Genomic DNA, 17,152 nt, shown 5'->3' with positions numbered 1-17,152 from the left:
ACATTGCCGATTTGCAACCAGCTTGAATTTTTATGAAGTTGCATGTTCAAATAGCATATTACCACTATTACATGTTTGAAACCCCACTGGATGTATTAAGTACAGGCGGCAAGAATATTGATGTTTGTTCAAGCCTCTCTCTGCTTCTAATCATTTGTTTCGAAATCTTGACCGGCAACAAAGATGGTAGCAGCACTGGAGCTGCATTGCGTTTTTTCAACAAATAAGTCATGAATGTTTTTTTCCACACCAACGGTCTAAATGTAGGGAGTCAAGAAAAATAAGGCGCTGATAAGGTTGTACAAAGTGCAGCGGAGCTCTTTTCATGACACTGTGTTTCGAACTGTTTACAGTTAACATTGAAATACAGTAAAACCTCATTACAAGAGACACTCAAGGCACCCAGGAAACATGTCTCGTGTAATTGCAAAGGTCTCTTGCAAACAAAAAAATTAAAGCAGTTTCCCTCAATGTAAAAGCTCTCGGAAGTGCAGAGCAGTGATTCGCCATAGGGATTGTGGCGCCGTTCTCCGCTCCCACCCCTCACGCTCTTCCCCTCTTTGTCTAACTCCGCTCTTGATGAACTGAACAGAGGTTTGTTCCATGAAATTCCATTTTCCTGCCTTCGCAGTGTTCGCACGCATCCTCCTGGGACAGCTTGCATCCTTTTCTTTATCTTTTGTTTCTTGTTCTGCCTGCACAGCACGAACGGGAGTTTTGTTCTTGTTGTGCTTGCTTTCATCCCGCACGTGATGGAGCCTTTCTGCACCATTTTGAACGCATCACGCCACTTTTTTTTTTTTTTTGTCAGGCCAGCAACTTTTTTCGCTTACTGTTTTAGAAACCAACCCAATGAGCATTCCTAACTAAATGAATGCAGGGACTGCTGGCTAATTACATATATTTTGTCTCAAATGTACTTGCACTTTTTTTTGCGCTAAATCATGGCGACATGACAAGTGCCAGCGGTTCCAGGAGTTTTGAACGGTTATGCTTACATAAACCTCTCGATCAAGTATCGTCTGAACTCTTGGCCGGAAGGCTGAATCGAGGGACAAGCGGGTATGTTTTCAAAGCCTCAGTTTGGGTGCATGACGCCGTGGGGCTCTGCTTGGGTCCGTGATGCTGCATGAAGCTGGGCCCCTAAAGTGCTCTGCACCTAAAATTCTAAAAATACTGTGGAGTCAGAAAACATCCCTTCATTATATATTAGCATCAAGTCACCCTAGTTGCAGAAAACAACGTGAAATTAGTTAACTATGTCGTAAGGTGTTTTTTGTTTGTTTGTTTAGCATTTTTTTAAGTTTAGGTAAAGTCAAAAGATTGTAAAACCTCTGCAGTGTCTTGGATGCAGATCCAAGCTTCATCTTCAAGGAAGCTTTCCACAAGGTCTTCCATATAACGCCCCTCTTGCATCATATCTCTTCTAAATAGTGAAGAATTTACTCTAGGGACCTCAAAACATTGCGCTTAGTAACAGAGTGTCTCCTGTATGCAATGTTGCTAACATAGCGAGCAAAGGAAAACCAATTGAGTGTCCCTTGTAACAATGACCCTTGTAACAAGGTTTTACTGCATTGATTGATAGTAGGGTTCATCGCGCCGACGCGACGCAGGCAATGAGACACGCCGTAGTGTAGGGCTCCGGATTAATTTTGACTGCCTGGGGATCTTGAACGTGCGCCGAAATCTCGCACACACGGGTGTTTTTGCTTTTCGCCTCCATCAGAAAAGCGGCCGCCGCGGCCGGGAATCGAACACGCGTCCTCGTGCTGAGCAGCACAACTCCTTAGCCCCTGAGCCACCGCGGCAGGTGAGTTTTTACTGTATGTGACTGAAACCATCATTTATGTATGAGAGGCCTTGCCAATTGCAATGAAGCAAGCTACATAAATTTATCTTTGTTATCAGTGCTTGCTTGGCGCATAAAAATTTTATTGAGTGAATGATTCACACACTCGACAAAACATACAATAATGAACGTGTCTACCAACAGTTCCCGTACTCCTTTCACTTTGAGCCATAAGCCATTGACTATAGTACCTGAACTTTAAAATTGCTAAACAAAAAAAAAAAACCTTACGACATAGTTAACTAATTTCATGTTGTTTTCTGCAACTAGGGTGACGTGATACTGCGTAATGTTTTTTGGGGGTAGGAAAATAACGTCAGTGTGCATGCGGCAGTTTCCAGCCATAACTTACAGCCATAGCATAGCATCTCACCTTTTTAGAGCAACCTCCTTTGGCAACTTCAGAAAACTGTGGGAGGCGGGAAAACAGGAGCTGCACCATGTCCATGAGAGCTTGCTCAGCTGATTTACGAAGCAACTCTAGAAGGCATAAAAGTCACAGTAACAAATTGGTTCCATGCACTCCCTTTGGAGTGCTCCCAGCACAAGTTTTTTGCCTGAATAACAAAGGCACCGAAAAAGCCAGTCCCCAAGCCTTTTCTTCAGCCAAAATTGGCAGAGGCTAATACAGCAAAGCTACAACTACTTTTCATGCAACAGCATGGATGCATTGTGTTATTTTCACCTTATCCCAATGCCATAGAAAACTTGCAGCAGCTGGAACAGATTGGTTAGAAAGAAGTCACAGGCCTCTGACATGAGCAAATTTCTACTTGGTAACTTGGGCAAGCACGCACACATTCTTTCGACAAGAGTATGCAGCCCTCAATGCTTTTCATTAGAACTGACGCAATCTTGCGCACGGCAACATTGGCGACACTAAATAGACATATTTGGAATGGAAGGAGCTAGGTAAAGTTCATCCTCCATCCCTGATATGATTTTCGGCAAGAAGCGTGAAAGCCTACAAATATTTATAGGACTTTGCTCCTACTGCTGTCAGCTGCCTTAGGCTACCAACTTTTGACAAGAGCACCAAGTATAATGGCTCCCACAATGTATGCAGTGAAACACAGAAGTCCACATCTAGCAACCCATGGTGCAGGACAGCAACTCTCATGATGCTACCAGCAGCATATGCAATAGGAATCTGAATCCGCGAAATAAGCAATTCAACAACTGCATAACACAAACTACCAAGGCAGTAATTTGATCATGGCCACACGACTCATCAATCAGAAGGTTAAAGCCCAGTCTATTGCCCATTCCCAGTGTTCTTACACTCTCTTGTCCCAGAAGAATAAGAAAGCATAGTATGTAGCAAGATGTGCATAACATGACAGCCCGCTCCCCCCTTCCAAAATGTCAAGGCCCGGCCAGTCAACTAGTGCTTTCGTAATCTGCATCAAATATGGAGACTTTTTAAAAGAGCTATTCAAGCCTACAGAGAGTGAAGACACACATGAGCATTTTAGTTTGTCACATTAATGTCTACTGAAGTTGTTCCTAGCCCATAAAGTTCTCGGCAAGTAGACAACAAAAATTAGAAACCTATCCAATCCTGCATTAAATAAAGCCTACCCAATGACATCTGTTTACCAGTGTTGCACTGTGTGGTTCTTGAATAACATAACCGGCCAATTACAACTGCTTCAATTTTGTTCAGACTGCAGCCAAACCCTTTGACTGTCATGACTAGGTATTCTGGGGGCAAGCCTCAATGGCCACCCCTTACAAGAAGATAGCCGTCATCTTCCCTCAGAGTACACATCAGACTGACTTAAAATTCAAGGGCACAGCATCCAACTAAAACCACAAAAGGGTACAACGTGCACAAGAAGCCACGTACCGCTCAGCCTTGTTTCGAAGCAGATCCGAAAGCACGACTGCATCATCTCACAGACTGACTCATTCGACAGCAGTGCACCCATATGGGACAGAAGGAGAGATCGCAGCACACGCAAGATTTTCATGAGCACCACTTCGTCCGATGCTGGGTCGATGCCCATGAAACGAGCATGTGTAACGGCATCTGCTATGCTTTCCGCTGCAGATGCTGATGACTCCAACCTGTGGTCTGGAACAGAGTGTAGAATAAGACAGCGCCACTTGCACAGGAAAAAGTGTAGCAGCAAAAAGCAATCTTTTGCAGTGAAGCTCCTGATGGCCCCTAGGCCAGAATATTTTGTGTCTGCCACCACTGACATAGACAAAGAGCACACACAAACAAAAATAAAGTGCACTTTCACTCAACCCATCCCTCCTTTTCCCGACCCCTGTTCTCTTCCAAGAGGAGGGAAGAAATGACATCAGCGAGGAGTGGTATAACAGTCACTTCGTTTTGTGATTTGAAAATGCACTCTTCCTCAACCCTCCCACAAACAAGGGTGACGGATCAACCACTGAATCAAAGCATCTGTCATTATTATAACTGCTACCTGGTTCAACTCAAGGCAGCATCACCACAGCTTTGCTGTTTGAGCGTTTCATCCCAGACCCCAATTAGTACTTGTTATATTCTTCTTACTGTCCCCCACCTTAATGAATTGAAGTTGCCAAACTATTTGCACCTTCATCCAGTAATCCAGCCCAAGAAATTCTTTATTTTACATATTCAGCAGAAGTCTAAAGCCTAGTTTATTTCTAAAGCTTGGAAGAACAAAAACAAAAAAACACCATGTGCTATTCACCTCTTGAATTATTGCGATTACGTCACACTGGTTTGCAATACGGTTTGACCTTATTGCGGTCTCCTGAATTTGTATTTCCACTTGTTTCAAGTTTAACATAGACTTTTTGTTTCTTCTTTTCGCCTTTCTTCTCCCTTTTTTGTTTAGACCGTTTGTCTGTTTCAAGTTTAATATTGACCTCAGTATGTTGAACGCTGCAAGGATGCTGGCCAAAAAAAAAAAAAAAATCGGGGACACTATGATGTAAAGAACATGAAAGCATAAGTTTCCAATCGCACCCGCCATGGTGGCTCAGTGGCTAAGGCGTTGCACTGCGGAGTACGAGGTCGCGGGTTCGATTCCCAGCTGCGGCGGCCGCTCTTCTAATGGAGGCAAAAAACAAAAACGCCCGTGTGTACGAGATTTCGGCGCACGTGAAAGATCTCCAGGTAGTCAAAATTAATCCGGAGCCCTCCACTACAGTGCGCTTCATCGCTTGCATTGCGTCGGCGTGTCAAACCCTACAATCAATCAATCAATCAATCAATCATGTGTCCAACCGCTGAATGAATATGCCAGTGTTGTGGACGCCAGCATTGCGCTCTGTATCTCTGGCGACTGATGCACTGCTGAGTGAGGCAGCACATGAGAGCAAAGCTCGGCGCAGCGCGTCCTGAAGTCCCGTGTCCTCTCATATTCGTCACCACAATGGCGAAAATAACCGCAGGAGGAACGATGGACATACCAAGTAAATGGGACAAGGCATCACTAGCGTCTACTTTGTGTCCCTTCTAGTTCCTGCACTTATTTTCACCACTTCCTGCACTTATTTTCATCAGCTCGCCGAAGTCCCCACACACATCATCGTTTTCCCTTTGCACCTTTTTACCTTTGTTGCTATGAACGAGAGCTTCGGCCAAGTATCCCGGAAATCCCGTACCCTCTTATAAACATCATTATCATTTCCCCTTTGCATCTTTTTCTTCTTTCCATTACTATATGACTGAGAGCCTTGGCCAATGACCCTTGCTACTCCTATACATATACTTAATGTTAGGTAGCCATAACGTTAAGCCTTACAACGTGCCAAGCAACACCAAATTCATTGTACAAAAAACTGCTGGTTCCGGTTGATGGTGTTAAGAGCCCTGTGCAGGCCTGGGCCAAGCAAAGAGGACATTTAGTGAGAGAGTACTTCGCTGCTCCCCTAATAGCTACTTCTGTACTTAGCAAGCTCTAATTACTCCTGTAGTCCCTAACACCCGATTTTAAGTCGAAGGCCACACTGCATTTGCCACATCCACCTAGAGTCAGTCAGTATCGTGGAGCTGTAGCGGCGTAGGGGATGTGTGCTCATTGCGCATTCCAGAGGCCGTGGGTTCGATTCACATCCAGACCCAAATTTGCCCCGTTTTCTTTTCACCTCAATTACTTTACTTTTATTCTATTTGTGCAGTTAGCCCTCGTGTCTGCCATCTCTCGGTTACGACGCCGACGAGGCTGGACTTTCAACCCACCAAGTCAACTAATGCTCTTTTCAGCCCTGACCAGCAACTGCGGAATATTTATTGCCTGCAGTATATAGGAAAAATTACATGTGATACCACAACCAAAGTAAACTGTTACACAGCAGAAACACAAAAGGGAAAGCAGAAAACAAAACCCTCGCCTGTCAATTCCATGAAACTAAGAAGTAAAACTTCCTAGCCATTAAAAACTAAAGTTCTCGCTCCCACCAAGATAACCAAGTTGCTCCCTGAAAAATGCAACCAACGGCTTGTTGATGCACTCCTTGTTACGATGATAAATGCTTCATAAATTTTATGTACGTGCAAGTCAAGCTAGCGCTTTTCAGTACTCGTATACTTTCAGTACTCAGAAATAGCCCATAAGTCTCGCCATGCAGTGCAAGGTGGCTTGCATGGTCTCCTGGGAAGGAACACCAGTGCTCTTTGAAGCCATTCAGGCACTTGCTATTCCGCTGAACGTATATGCCCCTCCCCACAAAAGGCAAGTCACCATGTTACCCTTAGGAGCCATGCAGTGCTCCCAGCATGCCAGCATGCAAAGAGCTAGCCCAACCCAAGATTCAGGGTACCACAGCCTTTGGCTGATTTGAGACACAAGATAATTACAACCTCGCACAGTCCTGCCGGCAAAGCCAGAGTGATCATTCATTTTGCATGTTTTTGTACAAACATGCAACAGGAATGATTTTTCCTCGCGCACACACATCACAACGAAGCCGGGCTAAAAGTGAGCACTTCAATAAATGCAGAGTTTAAGCTGTTTCAGGGGCTATGAAGACAAAATAAAAGCTTGCTTTATTCACAAGAGTACACTGAACCAATAACACTGACGTCAATTTTAAAGTGAACTTCCAACAAGCAGGCTAGACGTTAAGGAAAACAGATGAAGCAGTGGTACCTTTTGAGCCACTCTCTTTCAGAGTCTCAATGACATCACATGTACTAGTTCGTGGGGCGCCTCCAACCAAAGCCGCCGCCAAGGAACGCAACTGTGAGATTGTAGCGGTGCTTTTAGTCCCATTTCGTCATATCCCTTAAATGCTAACGTGCAGTTAACACAGTGAAAACTCTGTTTTTAGTACTCCCCGTATTACGTCACTACTGACACCAAGCAGCACGAAACGCAAACGGTTTTGATACTTTGTGTCTTTGTTTGGTTAAAAAAAAACATCTTTACGGCTGGGTTGAGCGAGTTATCAAAGTTTAGTTCCTTAAAATAAAACAAAGTTGTAGTTTGCAAACAGTCATGAAACCTTTGCAAAGTTGAAAGGCTAGACCGCAGTGTGCCCCATCATAATCAAGCACGCTTGTAATCCTGAAAGCACACTCAGAATGAATTTCCGACCAACACAAGTCAGAGCTAGCGAGACTGCATTGTTATCGAAATCAATTCAATGAGCACCAAATCAATTTCATCAGCACGTCAACGTCCTTGCCTCTCTGCCTACGCAGAATGCAGTGGCTATTGATAAAGCAGACCTTGCCTTTTGGGTAAGAGAATGCCTTAGCCAACATACGATACCAGGGTGCGCAAAATGATCTACAATATAAATCACACTGCCAAATAATATTGGGCAATTTAGATGCTATGAAATTCAGGCTGCCTCGGAACACTGTACAGATAAATGAACCATCTCTAGTTTACAAACTACCTCCCATGTAAAGTTCATCGTACCCGCTGTTACGCAACAGAGGATGCGAATTGGGCTAACAATAGTCACCAGACAAGTTTTTAATCAACAGTACTGATAGTACAGGCTACTCACGTAAGTACCCAGCCTGTACCGGACACAAGCACATAAATGAAGGCTGTAGGACGTTCGCAAATAACTCGAATGGAAATAATTCGAGCTTTCGAATGGTCAAGCGTTCAACCAGCTAAAACTGCTGGGGCGCTCAGAAAGACTAAATCAAACCCCAACTGAAAGTGACTACACCTATGCTAAGACGAATAAGATAGGTTTCATGCTAAACGATCTATTTCATCCAGTGACTTACCCAAAAGGCCGTATGACAGGAATTTGTTCACAGATACGAGAGCCTGGCCCGTCACAATGCCGCTAGTGTCATCTGAACGAACAGCTTCCAAAAATGGTCCGAAATAAACGCTCGGTTCGATGTCTGAGATATCAGTTGCCCGGCTTAGTGCGTCCTTCAGGTTTGAAAAACTGCGGCTTAGAGCTGCATGCTCCTCAGACTGCAAAAAAAAAAAGGAAGAACACACATCCGCGTAAGACAGGGCATTGCACAAGGCAATGGACATGATTGTCACTTTACCGTATCAAGTAATGTGGCTTAACAGTTTGAGCACCATTCGGGTAATACCTGATTGCTCTGTCCAGAACTGGTTCGTCTCAAGGCGGCTGTTATGACTGCTACCTCCCCGGCGATGATGTAGATGTGGTTTTCCGGGACATACATTCTGCTCGCTCGTCTGAAATGAACCCCGCACACACATAAATCTACTGGTCGCGTCGTGTTCCCACCAACGTTCCACACAATTTTTTTCCTGCGTGCTGCGCAACTCTAAACACACGCAGCAGCGCACGATCACAAGAGCAGAAAAGCAGTCGACACAGCCCGTCTCCAGTACGTTTCCAGCTGTTTCAGCACAATGGCGACTATAGAGCCACATACAAGTAGCGTAGTTGTGTATGTCATTTATTTTCTAACGTTAAATAAAACAATAGATGCTTCATTTAGCTGAATTAAAGGTTATGACACTCGATCGGCGTTAGACACTGTCACATGAAAACCTGTGACGCAAGGCTGCGCCGCCGTGCCACGTCAGAGGGATCGCTAAAGGCTAGCGCGAGTTAAATAAATCTGACCAGCCCTACATACCGCTTGCAGAGGTAATTTGTTAAAATCCCACTCAAGCCATATGCTTTTGGCAAGAAAAAACCGAAGGAAACGGCAACTGAAGGCTGCTGTTCACAATCACCATGAGCGTAAACGTCACCTCAAAGGGCGAAGCGACAGGAAACGAAACATTCGGTGAATCCTCCAAGAACAACATAATTAATCCTCGATGCACGTTTTTGGTGGGATATTGATTTTTAGAACTGTAAATGTTCTGTTATAACAAGTGCCATATGGGACACCTGTGTAGACGGCGACGTCTTGAGCGCGAAGTTCAAAATGTCCATGAGGCGCGATGAAACATTCCGTGACCACTCCGCCTACGGTCCCTATAATCGTGGAGGAATGCTTAGAATATGCCTGCGACGAAAGAAGCATACAGAAACAAAGCGGGTGGTACAACACATACGAAACGTAGACAGGCATTGATTTTCACAAACTGACAAAAACTTCACGCATATACACGATGTTGCAACAATAAATCAGTGACTAAAAATATTTTTCCGAAACAGCTCGCACATTTAGTGGTCTAGTTTTTTTAAGCAATTGTGTTGCCGTAGTCCTTTTCAACATAAAAAGCTTTTTTTGTCTGCGGGGGCCCTTTCGGGTCTCTTTTTTAACCCATTAAAAAAATTAAACGCCCAGCTCTCCCATAGGCGCGAACATGGTTTTTAATCGATTGCTGAATATACCACATTCAAGTGTTCGATGAGACAATTCGTCTGGTCAGCGGTCATATTTTGAAGTGTGAAATCGCAGTCACTGACGAAGACAAAAATAAAATGTTTAACGTTTCGGCCGGAACCCGTACGGACTTAATTTGTGAACGAGGAACCTCCCGAAAAGCTGAACATTTTATTTTTGACCCTTTCAGTGACTGCGATTTTACACTTCAAAATATGACCGCTGACCAGACGAATTGTCTCATCGAACACTTGAATGTGGTATATTGAGCAATCGATTAAAAACCATGTTCGCGCCTATGGGAGAGCTGGGCGTTTAATTTTTTTAATGGGTTAAAAAAGAGACCCGAAAGGGCCCCCGCAGACAAAAAAAGCTTTTTATATTGAAAAGGACTACGGCAACACAATTGCTTAAAAAAACTAGACCACTAAATGTGCGAGCTGCTTCGGAAAAATATTTTTAGTCACTGATTTATTGTTGCAACATCGTGTATATGCGTGAAGTTTTTGTCAGTTTGTGAAAATCAACGCCTGTCTACGTATATATATATATATATATATATATATATATATATATATATATATATATATATATATATATATATATATATATATATATATATATATATATATAGTATAAGCAAAGAGTCGGATACACAGCAAGAACAATAACAAACAAGGTTTACTTACGGAGCGGCAACGGGACTTGCCTTCATCAGAGTAAAGTTACATGATTTTGCTGTCGCAAACATTTGGAACACATTTCTTATATAGGTTTGCAGAAAACTGGGAGAAGGAGCGGAAAATGTTTCGGAAAAGGAGAGTACGCGTACAGTCGGCCTACGCCTATGTTACAACAAACAAACAAACAAACAAAAAAAGGGGGCATACGTGGCACGCGGCATACGTTGACCCGTCATGGTGCAACCTTGAACGCTGCTTTGTTAACACGACCCCTTTCTCTCTCTCGCTCCCCCCCCCCCTTTTTTTTTTTTGTTTGTTTGTTGTTGTTGTAACATAGGCGTAGCCCGACTGTATGTGTACTCTCCTTTTCCGAAACATTTTCCGCTCCTTCTCACAGTTTTCTGCAAATCTATATAAGAAATGTGTTCCAAATGTTTGCGACAGCAAAATCATGTAACTTTACTCTGATGAAGGCAAGTCCCGTTGCCGCTACGTAAGTAAACCTTGTTTGTCATTGTTCTTGCTGTGTATCCGACTCTTTACTTATACAGTTGAACACGCATATATCGAACACGGATATATCGAATTATTGTCTATATCGAACAGTGCAAACATCCCCTTGAAAATCCCATGCAAAAGTATAGGACTGTTGTACGCGTATATCGAACTCCTGATCATGGGCAAATTCGATATATCGAATTCCGCGCCGAAGGTGCCCCTGAAAGTTTGCTTCCTCTGATGGGGTGGAGTTGATGATAATGTTGACTCATCGCAGGAGCTGCCTGGCTTGGTGAGACAGAGGCGGCGTCCGCGGCATTATGTCGCTTCGATGGCCTTCAACAGCTGTATTCACGCTAGCACGAGGGGCAGCTCCATGATAGCTAAAACGCCGATAGTGGTTGGGGCGAAAGGACATAAAGGAGCAAAAGAAATTGACCGGAGGCACTCTTTTTCTGTGTTTGAGCTGTTTGGTGGCTCGTGTAGGGGGACCGATGCGGCTTTGTATGTTTGCTTTGTCAAGGCATCCATTTCGGAGCAACGAAGGCGGGAATTCGTCGGGTGCAGGCTGCTGAAAAGATGTTGGTTGATAAGGCGTTCGGAATTCCTCGCAGTAGTTTTGATGGCGATGCACGCATCAACATTGACGTAAAGGCGAATGCAGCACAACCCGCCCCGGCTATTCCGGAGCGTGTCGGGTGCAAAGCGACTTCGTTGCACGCCTCCAGATGGGGGAGGTGTTCGGTTCGGATACTGAAGATAACGGCACTCAGTGCCTGACAACGTCCCCAACCGCCTACTGCAGCCGAGGTTACGTCAGCGTTATTCGCCTCTGTTATGGCATAGTACACAGCATTGATTTTCGCATTTGTGCGTGTTTGTAATCTTGAAGACAATTTGGCGAACTTTACGACGCAGAAAAAAAACAAAACAAGCGAAGCTCAAAGACATTTCAATGATAAATAAAGTGCGGTGGTCATCATGCTGCGGTTCGGATTTTCCGTGCTTTGAGGGTCAAAACGGTAAACTACCGTTTTCCCCGACTTCAGAAAACTCTCAGTGATGTGCGGAGTAGTCAGATAATCTTCAGATAGGCGTATTTTATATATCGAATTATCGATATATCGAATTCTTTCGCGATCCCCTTGGAGTTCGATATATCCGTGTTCGACTGTACTATTTCTGCGCGCTTTGTGAGTTTTATCTTTCTCTAGATTTATATAAATATATATATATATATATATATATATATATATATATATATATATATATATATATATATATATATATATATATATATATAGAAATAAGGGTTAACCAGTCAAGAAAACCTCGGAAAGCAAAGGGGAGGATGTGGTAGGTCATTGAAACAGATAAAGAATTTTGGAAAGAAAGAAAGTGGAGAAAAAATGCCCGCCAGGTGGGATCCGAACCCACGACCTCCAGAATACCGGTCTGGTGCGATAACCACTACGCTACCGGCGGGGCGATCCTCCCCTCCACTCTCTGGGGTATTTATGTTTAGGTTTTTTTTTTGTTTCCTGTGCGTGGGGGTGACAGCCAGCGAGTGGCGAGTGGCGCTGGCTACCACCCCCAAGCACAGGAAACAAAAAATACCTAAACATAAATACCCCAGAAAGTGGAGGGGAAAATCGCCCCGCCAGTAGCGTAGCGGTTATCGCACCAGACCGGTTGGGTTCGGATCCCACCTGGCGGGCATTTTTTCTCCACTTTCTTTCTTTCCAAAATTCTTTATCAGTTTCAATGACCTACCACATCCTCCCATTTGCTTTCCGAGGTTTTCTTGACTGCCAACCCTTATTTCTGTGTTATTTTCAACGAGCCCCTCATTTCCTATTTTGATTCGCTACAGAAATGGAAATGAGAGGCTCGTTAAATTATTACATCAATAATTGTAGGCAGCCAAGAGAGCCAAGTAAAGACAAGGGGAGGATGTGGTAGGTCATTTATTATCGTCGAAACGGTACAGATTTTTGAAAGAAAGGGGAGAAAAACATGCCCGCCGGGTGAGATCCGAACCCACTACCTCGAGAATACACGTCTGGTGCAATGACCACTACGGTACCGGCGGGGCTGTGCTCCCCTCCACTTTCTCGGGTATTTATGTTAAGATAATTGTTTCCTTCTCTTGGGGGCGTTAGCCAGTGCCACTCCTACTCGGGGCGAAGGGGACTTTCTATCGTTGAACCCCGGGCCGTGAGTCGAGCGTCTACGACATGTCGAGAGCGGTCGATTAGAACCCTTTAAGCTACCTATGGCACCAAGACTCCCATAACCGAGACCCTCACTGTGCATTTAGAGAATCAGAAAGGGAAATGAAAAAGAGGTGCTCGCGAATCATAAAGGGAAAGGGAAAAGACGCCAGATCGTTTGCCGGCGTCGCTGCGCCCAGGCCTTTTCACGACGCTGCGCCGACACCTTATGCTGAGGTCGCAGTGAGGCCGACGATCAACTTTCCCATGGCCGCTCCTCTCGTCACCACTGTGAGACCGTCGACGCGTTCATGATATCAAGCTGGCAATCCCTGGCGCACGGCCGACAACCGTTCTATCTGCTTTTCGTGTTGCATTCCTGGACACGTGGTTCGTTACTGCAGTCGTAACGTGGTGCGCGAGGAATTCTCCCGAATAGTTACCGTTCCTCGCCGCCTTTCAATCAGCTGCCCACTTGTCCGCTGCTGAAGTCTGTCCCTTCTGGCCACCGCGACATTCAACAATCGTCGTTCCATGTCCCCTTATGTGCCGCCGTCCTGCCTCCAGCGGCGCGGAAAACTAGATGCCGTAGTTCCAGAGGTAAGAACTGCATTTTCATCAATCTACCGAAGGCCTAACTTTTCATTATCTAATTTCATTGATGTCACTGTCGAAGGCGTCGCTACTGTCGCACTCATCGACACCGGAGCCGCCTATTCTGTTATAGACACCAACTTATGCCGCCGTTTAAAGAAAGTGACGACACCACATTCGGGACTGTCATTACGTACCGCTACTGCAGAACACATTTATCCCTTAGGCGCATGCACCGCACGAGTCGTCATTTAGCTAGGACATTCTGTACGTAATCGAGTTCATTATTCTCTCATCATGCTCACATCAAGTCATCTTGGGTTGGGATTTCCGGTCACGAAACAGCTGTTATCAATTGCGGCCGTGCTGAAGTTGAATTATTCGAGTTCCCGAACCTTTCTGCTAGCATGTTCGCCGTTTCAAAAACTTGTCGTCGCCGAGGATACCACCATTCCGCCATCCGCTGCCGTCCTCGTGAATTTATCCTGCAGCGCTGTTTCTGAGGGAAGCGTTCTGCACCACAATTGTCGCTAATCCCGACTCTTGAGTCTTGCCTTCGTTCCTTGCTCCGCGGTGAATGCCTCGGCACTGTCGAGCCGATAGGCTCTGCCGTCACCGTTGATGTGCCCGACGATTTGCCGCATGTTAATATCGACGCACTTTCTTCTCCTCCATGTCCGACGTCGCCGCCTTCCTTGGAAGTTTTCAGTCATGCTATCGACGCAAACCTTACCCCACAACAACGAGACCAACTTCAGCAGTTACTACATCGCTTTCAATGTTCCTTCGACTCTGCAAAGACATTCCTCGGTCGCATATCAACTGTAACCCGCCACCACATCGACACCGGTTCCCACAAACCTCTACGGCAGCGACCCTGTATACCGCGTGTCCGCCACTGAACGTCACGTCATTGACGATCAGGTCGACGACATGCTGCAGCGCGGTGTTATCCGCCCATCGAACCGTCCATGGGCTTCCCCGGTTGTCCTTGTCATGAGGAAAGACGGCTATGTCCGCTTCTGTGTTGACTACCGATGTTTAAACAGGATTACTCGCAAGGATGTCTACCCTTTGCCACGAATAGATGATGCCCTCGACTGCTTGCAGGGAGCTGAAGTTTTCTCCTCCCTCGACTTAGCTCAGGATATTGGAAAGTCCTCATGGCAAAAGCAGATCGACCCAAAACGGCGGTCGTTACCCTCGACGGCTTGTGCGAATTTAACGTCATGCTGTTCGGTCTATGTAACGCACCCGCAACATTCGAAAGAATGATGGAAAACATTCTTCGTGGCTTGAAGTGAAAGACATGCTTGTGCTACCTTGATGACGCCGCGGTATTTTCTCGGGATTTCTCGACGCATCTCGTTCGCCTATACCAAATACTGACGTGCATGTCGGCAGCGGGACTCCAACTAAATTCTTAAAAAAAATGTCACTTTGGTGCTCGGCAGCTGATGATCCTCGGCCACGTTGTTATAGCAAGGATGGAATCCTTCCCGATACAGCTAAGCTCCGTGCGGTGACGGAATTTCCGAAAGCTATACCAACAGGAGGCTCTCCGCAGCTTCATCGGCATGTGTTCTTATTTCCTCCGCTTCATCCGGGATTTCGCATCTATCAGCGCTCCGTTAACTCAGCTCCTCGGTGACGACAATGGCCTCTCATCGTGGTCACCGGCTTGCGACGACGTGTTTGCTACATTACGCCGTCTGTTGACATCTCCGCCGATCTTGAGGCATTTGGGCCCGACGGAAATCCACATTGACGCCGGCGGCATCGGGTTGGGAGTAGTCCTAGACCTGAGAAAGCGCGGATTCGATGAATACGTAGTCGCCTACGCAGTCACACACTCACGAAAGAAAGAATGTCTAGCCATCGTTTGGGTTCTTACGAAGTTCAGACCTTACCTATATGGCCGCCCATTCGACGTTGTAACGGATCACCATGCGCTGTGCTGGTTGCCCTCGCTAAGAGATCCAGGAGGTCGTCTAGCGCGGTGGGCTCTTCGTCTGCAGGACTGGGATATTCGTGTCTTATTTCAGGACGCAAGCACAACGACGCTGATGCTCTTTCACATTCTCCTTTGACGTCTGATGCTGTCAGCATCTCCAGCGCAATTTAGCCCCCCTGGACGCTGAGCTGACTCCATGCCAGCCGAGCAACGCAGAGACCCGGGGATCGCTGCCCTTTACGACCGTCTGTCTAGTACCCTCTAAAGTGTAGCGTCTCGCGCACTTCGGCGCCAAGTATCTCACTTTGCCATTTATGACAACGTGTTGTATCGATCACTCCGACGGGCGCAAGTGGCTTCTCGTCATCCCCCGCAGGTTACGCTCAAAATATGTGGTTCTTTAAAGCCTCATTGCGGCCACGCCGGTGTCCTGAAGACCTACCGACGTCTTCGGCTCCGCTACTACTGGCGGGGCATGTACAAAGCTTTGTGCGCCAGTACGTTCGCTCTTGTACACAGTCAGCGCTGTAAATCCCCGCCTCAGCGTACGTCCGGCCCCACGCAACCATTACCATGTCCAATGAGACCATTCGACCGCATCGGAATTGATCTGTACGGGCCTCTCCCTTGCACCGTTCGTATCCAGATCACTGTTCGATTATTCACAGTTGCTTGATGCTGGCGCTTGATTTTAAATGCAGAGGATTTCAGTAACTCACGATGTCACCCGCGTTGACGTCCGTAGTCCGCATCGCTCCCCCTACACTATATAAAAAAACAATACTTACCGGCGCCATGTTTCGAACCCACGACTCTGCGGGCGGAACGCAAGGTACACGGTGCTCTACCCACTGCGCCACAAAGCCGACACAGGATGGAAGCTTACGCGCCTTATATCCTTGACTCATTCAACCATCGGCCACAGGTGCGCCTTCTCCCCCGCGTCCTCCTCGCCTTCTCTCCGCTCGCAACACCCTCTCTCGCCGCGTTCGGTTCGGGCCAGGGTGTCGAACCGGAACCGGAACCGAACCGAAAACCGGAACCGAACCCTGATTTTTGCCCGGAACCGGAACTGAACCGGAACCGTATTTTTTCCGCCATTTTGGAACTGAACCCGAACCGGAACGAATCGAAGGAACCGTTTCGAACCGGTTCCGGGGCCTCAAAAATGTGATTTCTAGTTTTTCATTTCGGTACCCTACCTTGCGTCTGAAGATATTTTGCCACTCCCCAGACAGAACCATGAAATATTTTGCGTAGTCTGCAGTTCTCAAGGCCCATCATGTTCTCTTCTAATTATTGCCCTCAATTTAATGTAAAGTTGTCCGTATTTACGTTTAGAATAACTTAAGTTATAACGCATATTACGAGGCAACATATCATTGAATATTCTTTATGGTTTCTCTACATAGTGTTTAAAATCGTGTAAAGTTTTCCATGTGTTGTTCACTCGCATGCATCCCTGTCCGCTTGTGAAGGCCTTCAGGGACACCATCAACAATAGATCCATATCTTCCACTTATTATAGTTTGAATGGGCAGTTATATACAAACATCACTGAGACACAAACACTCGCACTTCTCAAAATTAACGTAACTTTTTCTTGTATACAGT

General features: G+C 45.8%; 1 protein-coding gene across 1 annotated transcript in view; it reads right to left on the bottom strand.

Annotated features, from left to right (window-relative positions):
• The window catches only part of Garz (Sec7 domain-containing protein garz), an 82,697-nt gene extending 73,654 nt beyond the window's left edge, over nucleotides 1-9,043 (bottom strand). The window contains exons 1-5 of the mRNA XM_077682265.1: nucleotides 8,895-9,043; nucleotides 8,376-8,484; nucleotides 8,049-8,247; nucleotides 3,702-3,929; nucleotides 2,226-2,332 (exon numbers count right to left, since the gene is read on the bottom strand). Of these exons, the coding sequence (XP_077538391.1) occupies nucleotides 2,226-2,332; nucleotides 3,702-3,929; nucleotides 8,049-8,247; nucleotides 8,376-8,471 (630 nt within the window). The 5' untranslated portion in view covers nucleotides 8,472-8,484; nucleotides 8,895-9,043. The remainder of the gene's footprint in view (nucleotides 1-2,225; nucleotides 2,333-3,701; nucleotides 3,930-8,048; nucleotides 8,248-8,375; nucleotides 8,485-8,894) is intronic.
• Nucleotides 9,044-17,152: the final 8,109 nt, after the last annotated feature.

Source organism: Haemaphysalis longicornis, unplaced genomic scaffold, assembly GCF_048455015.1.
Source record: "Haemaphysalis longicornis isolate Haplotype H1 unplaced genomic scaffold, Haemaphysalis longicornis Haplotype H1 scaffold_1, whole genome shotgun sequence".
NCBI classification, from domain to species: Eukaryota; Metazoa; Arthropoda; class Arachnida; order Ixodida; family Ixodidae; genus Haemaphysalis; species Haemaphysalis longicornis.
This window is presented reverse-complemented; position numbering and strand designations above follow the sequence as displayed.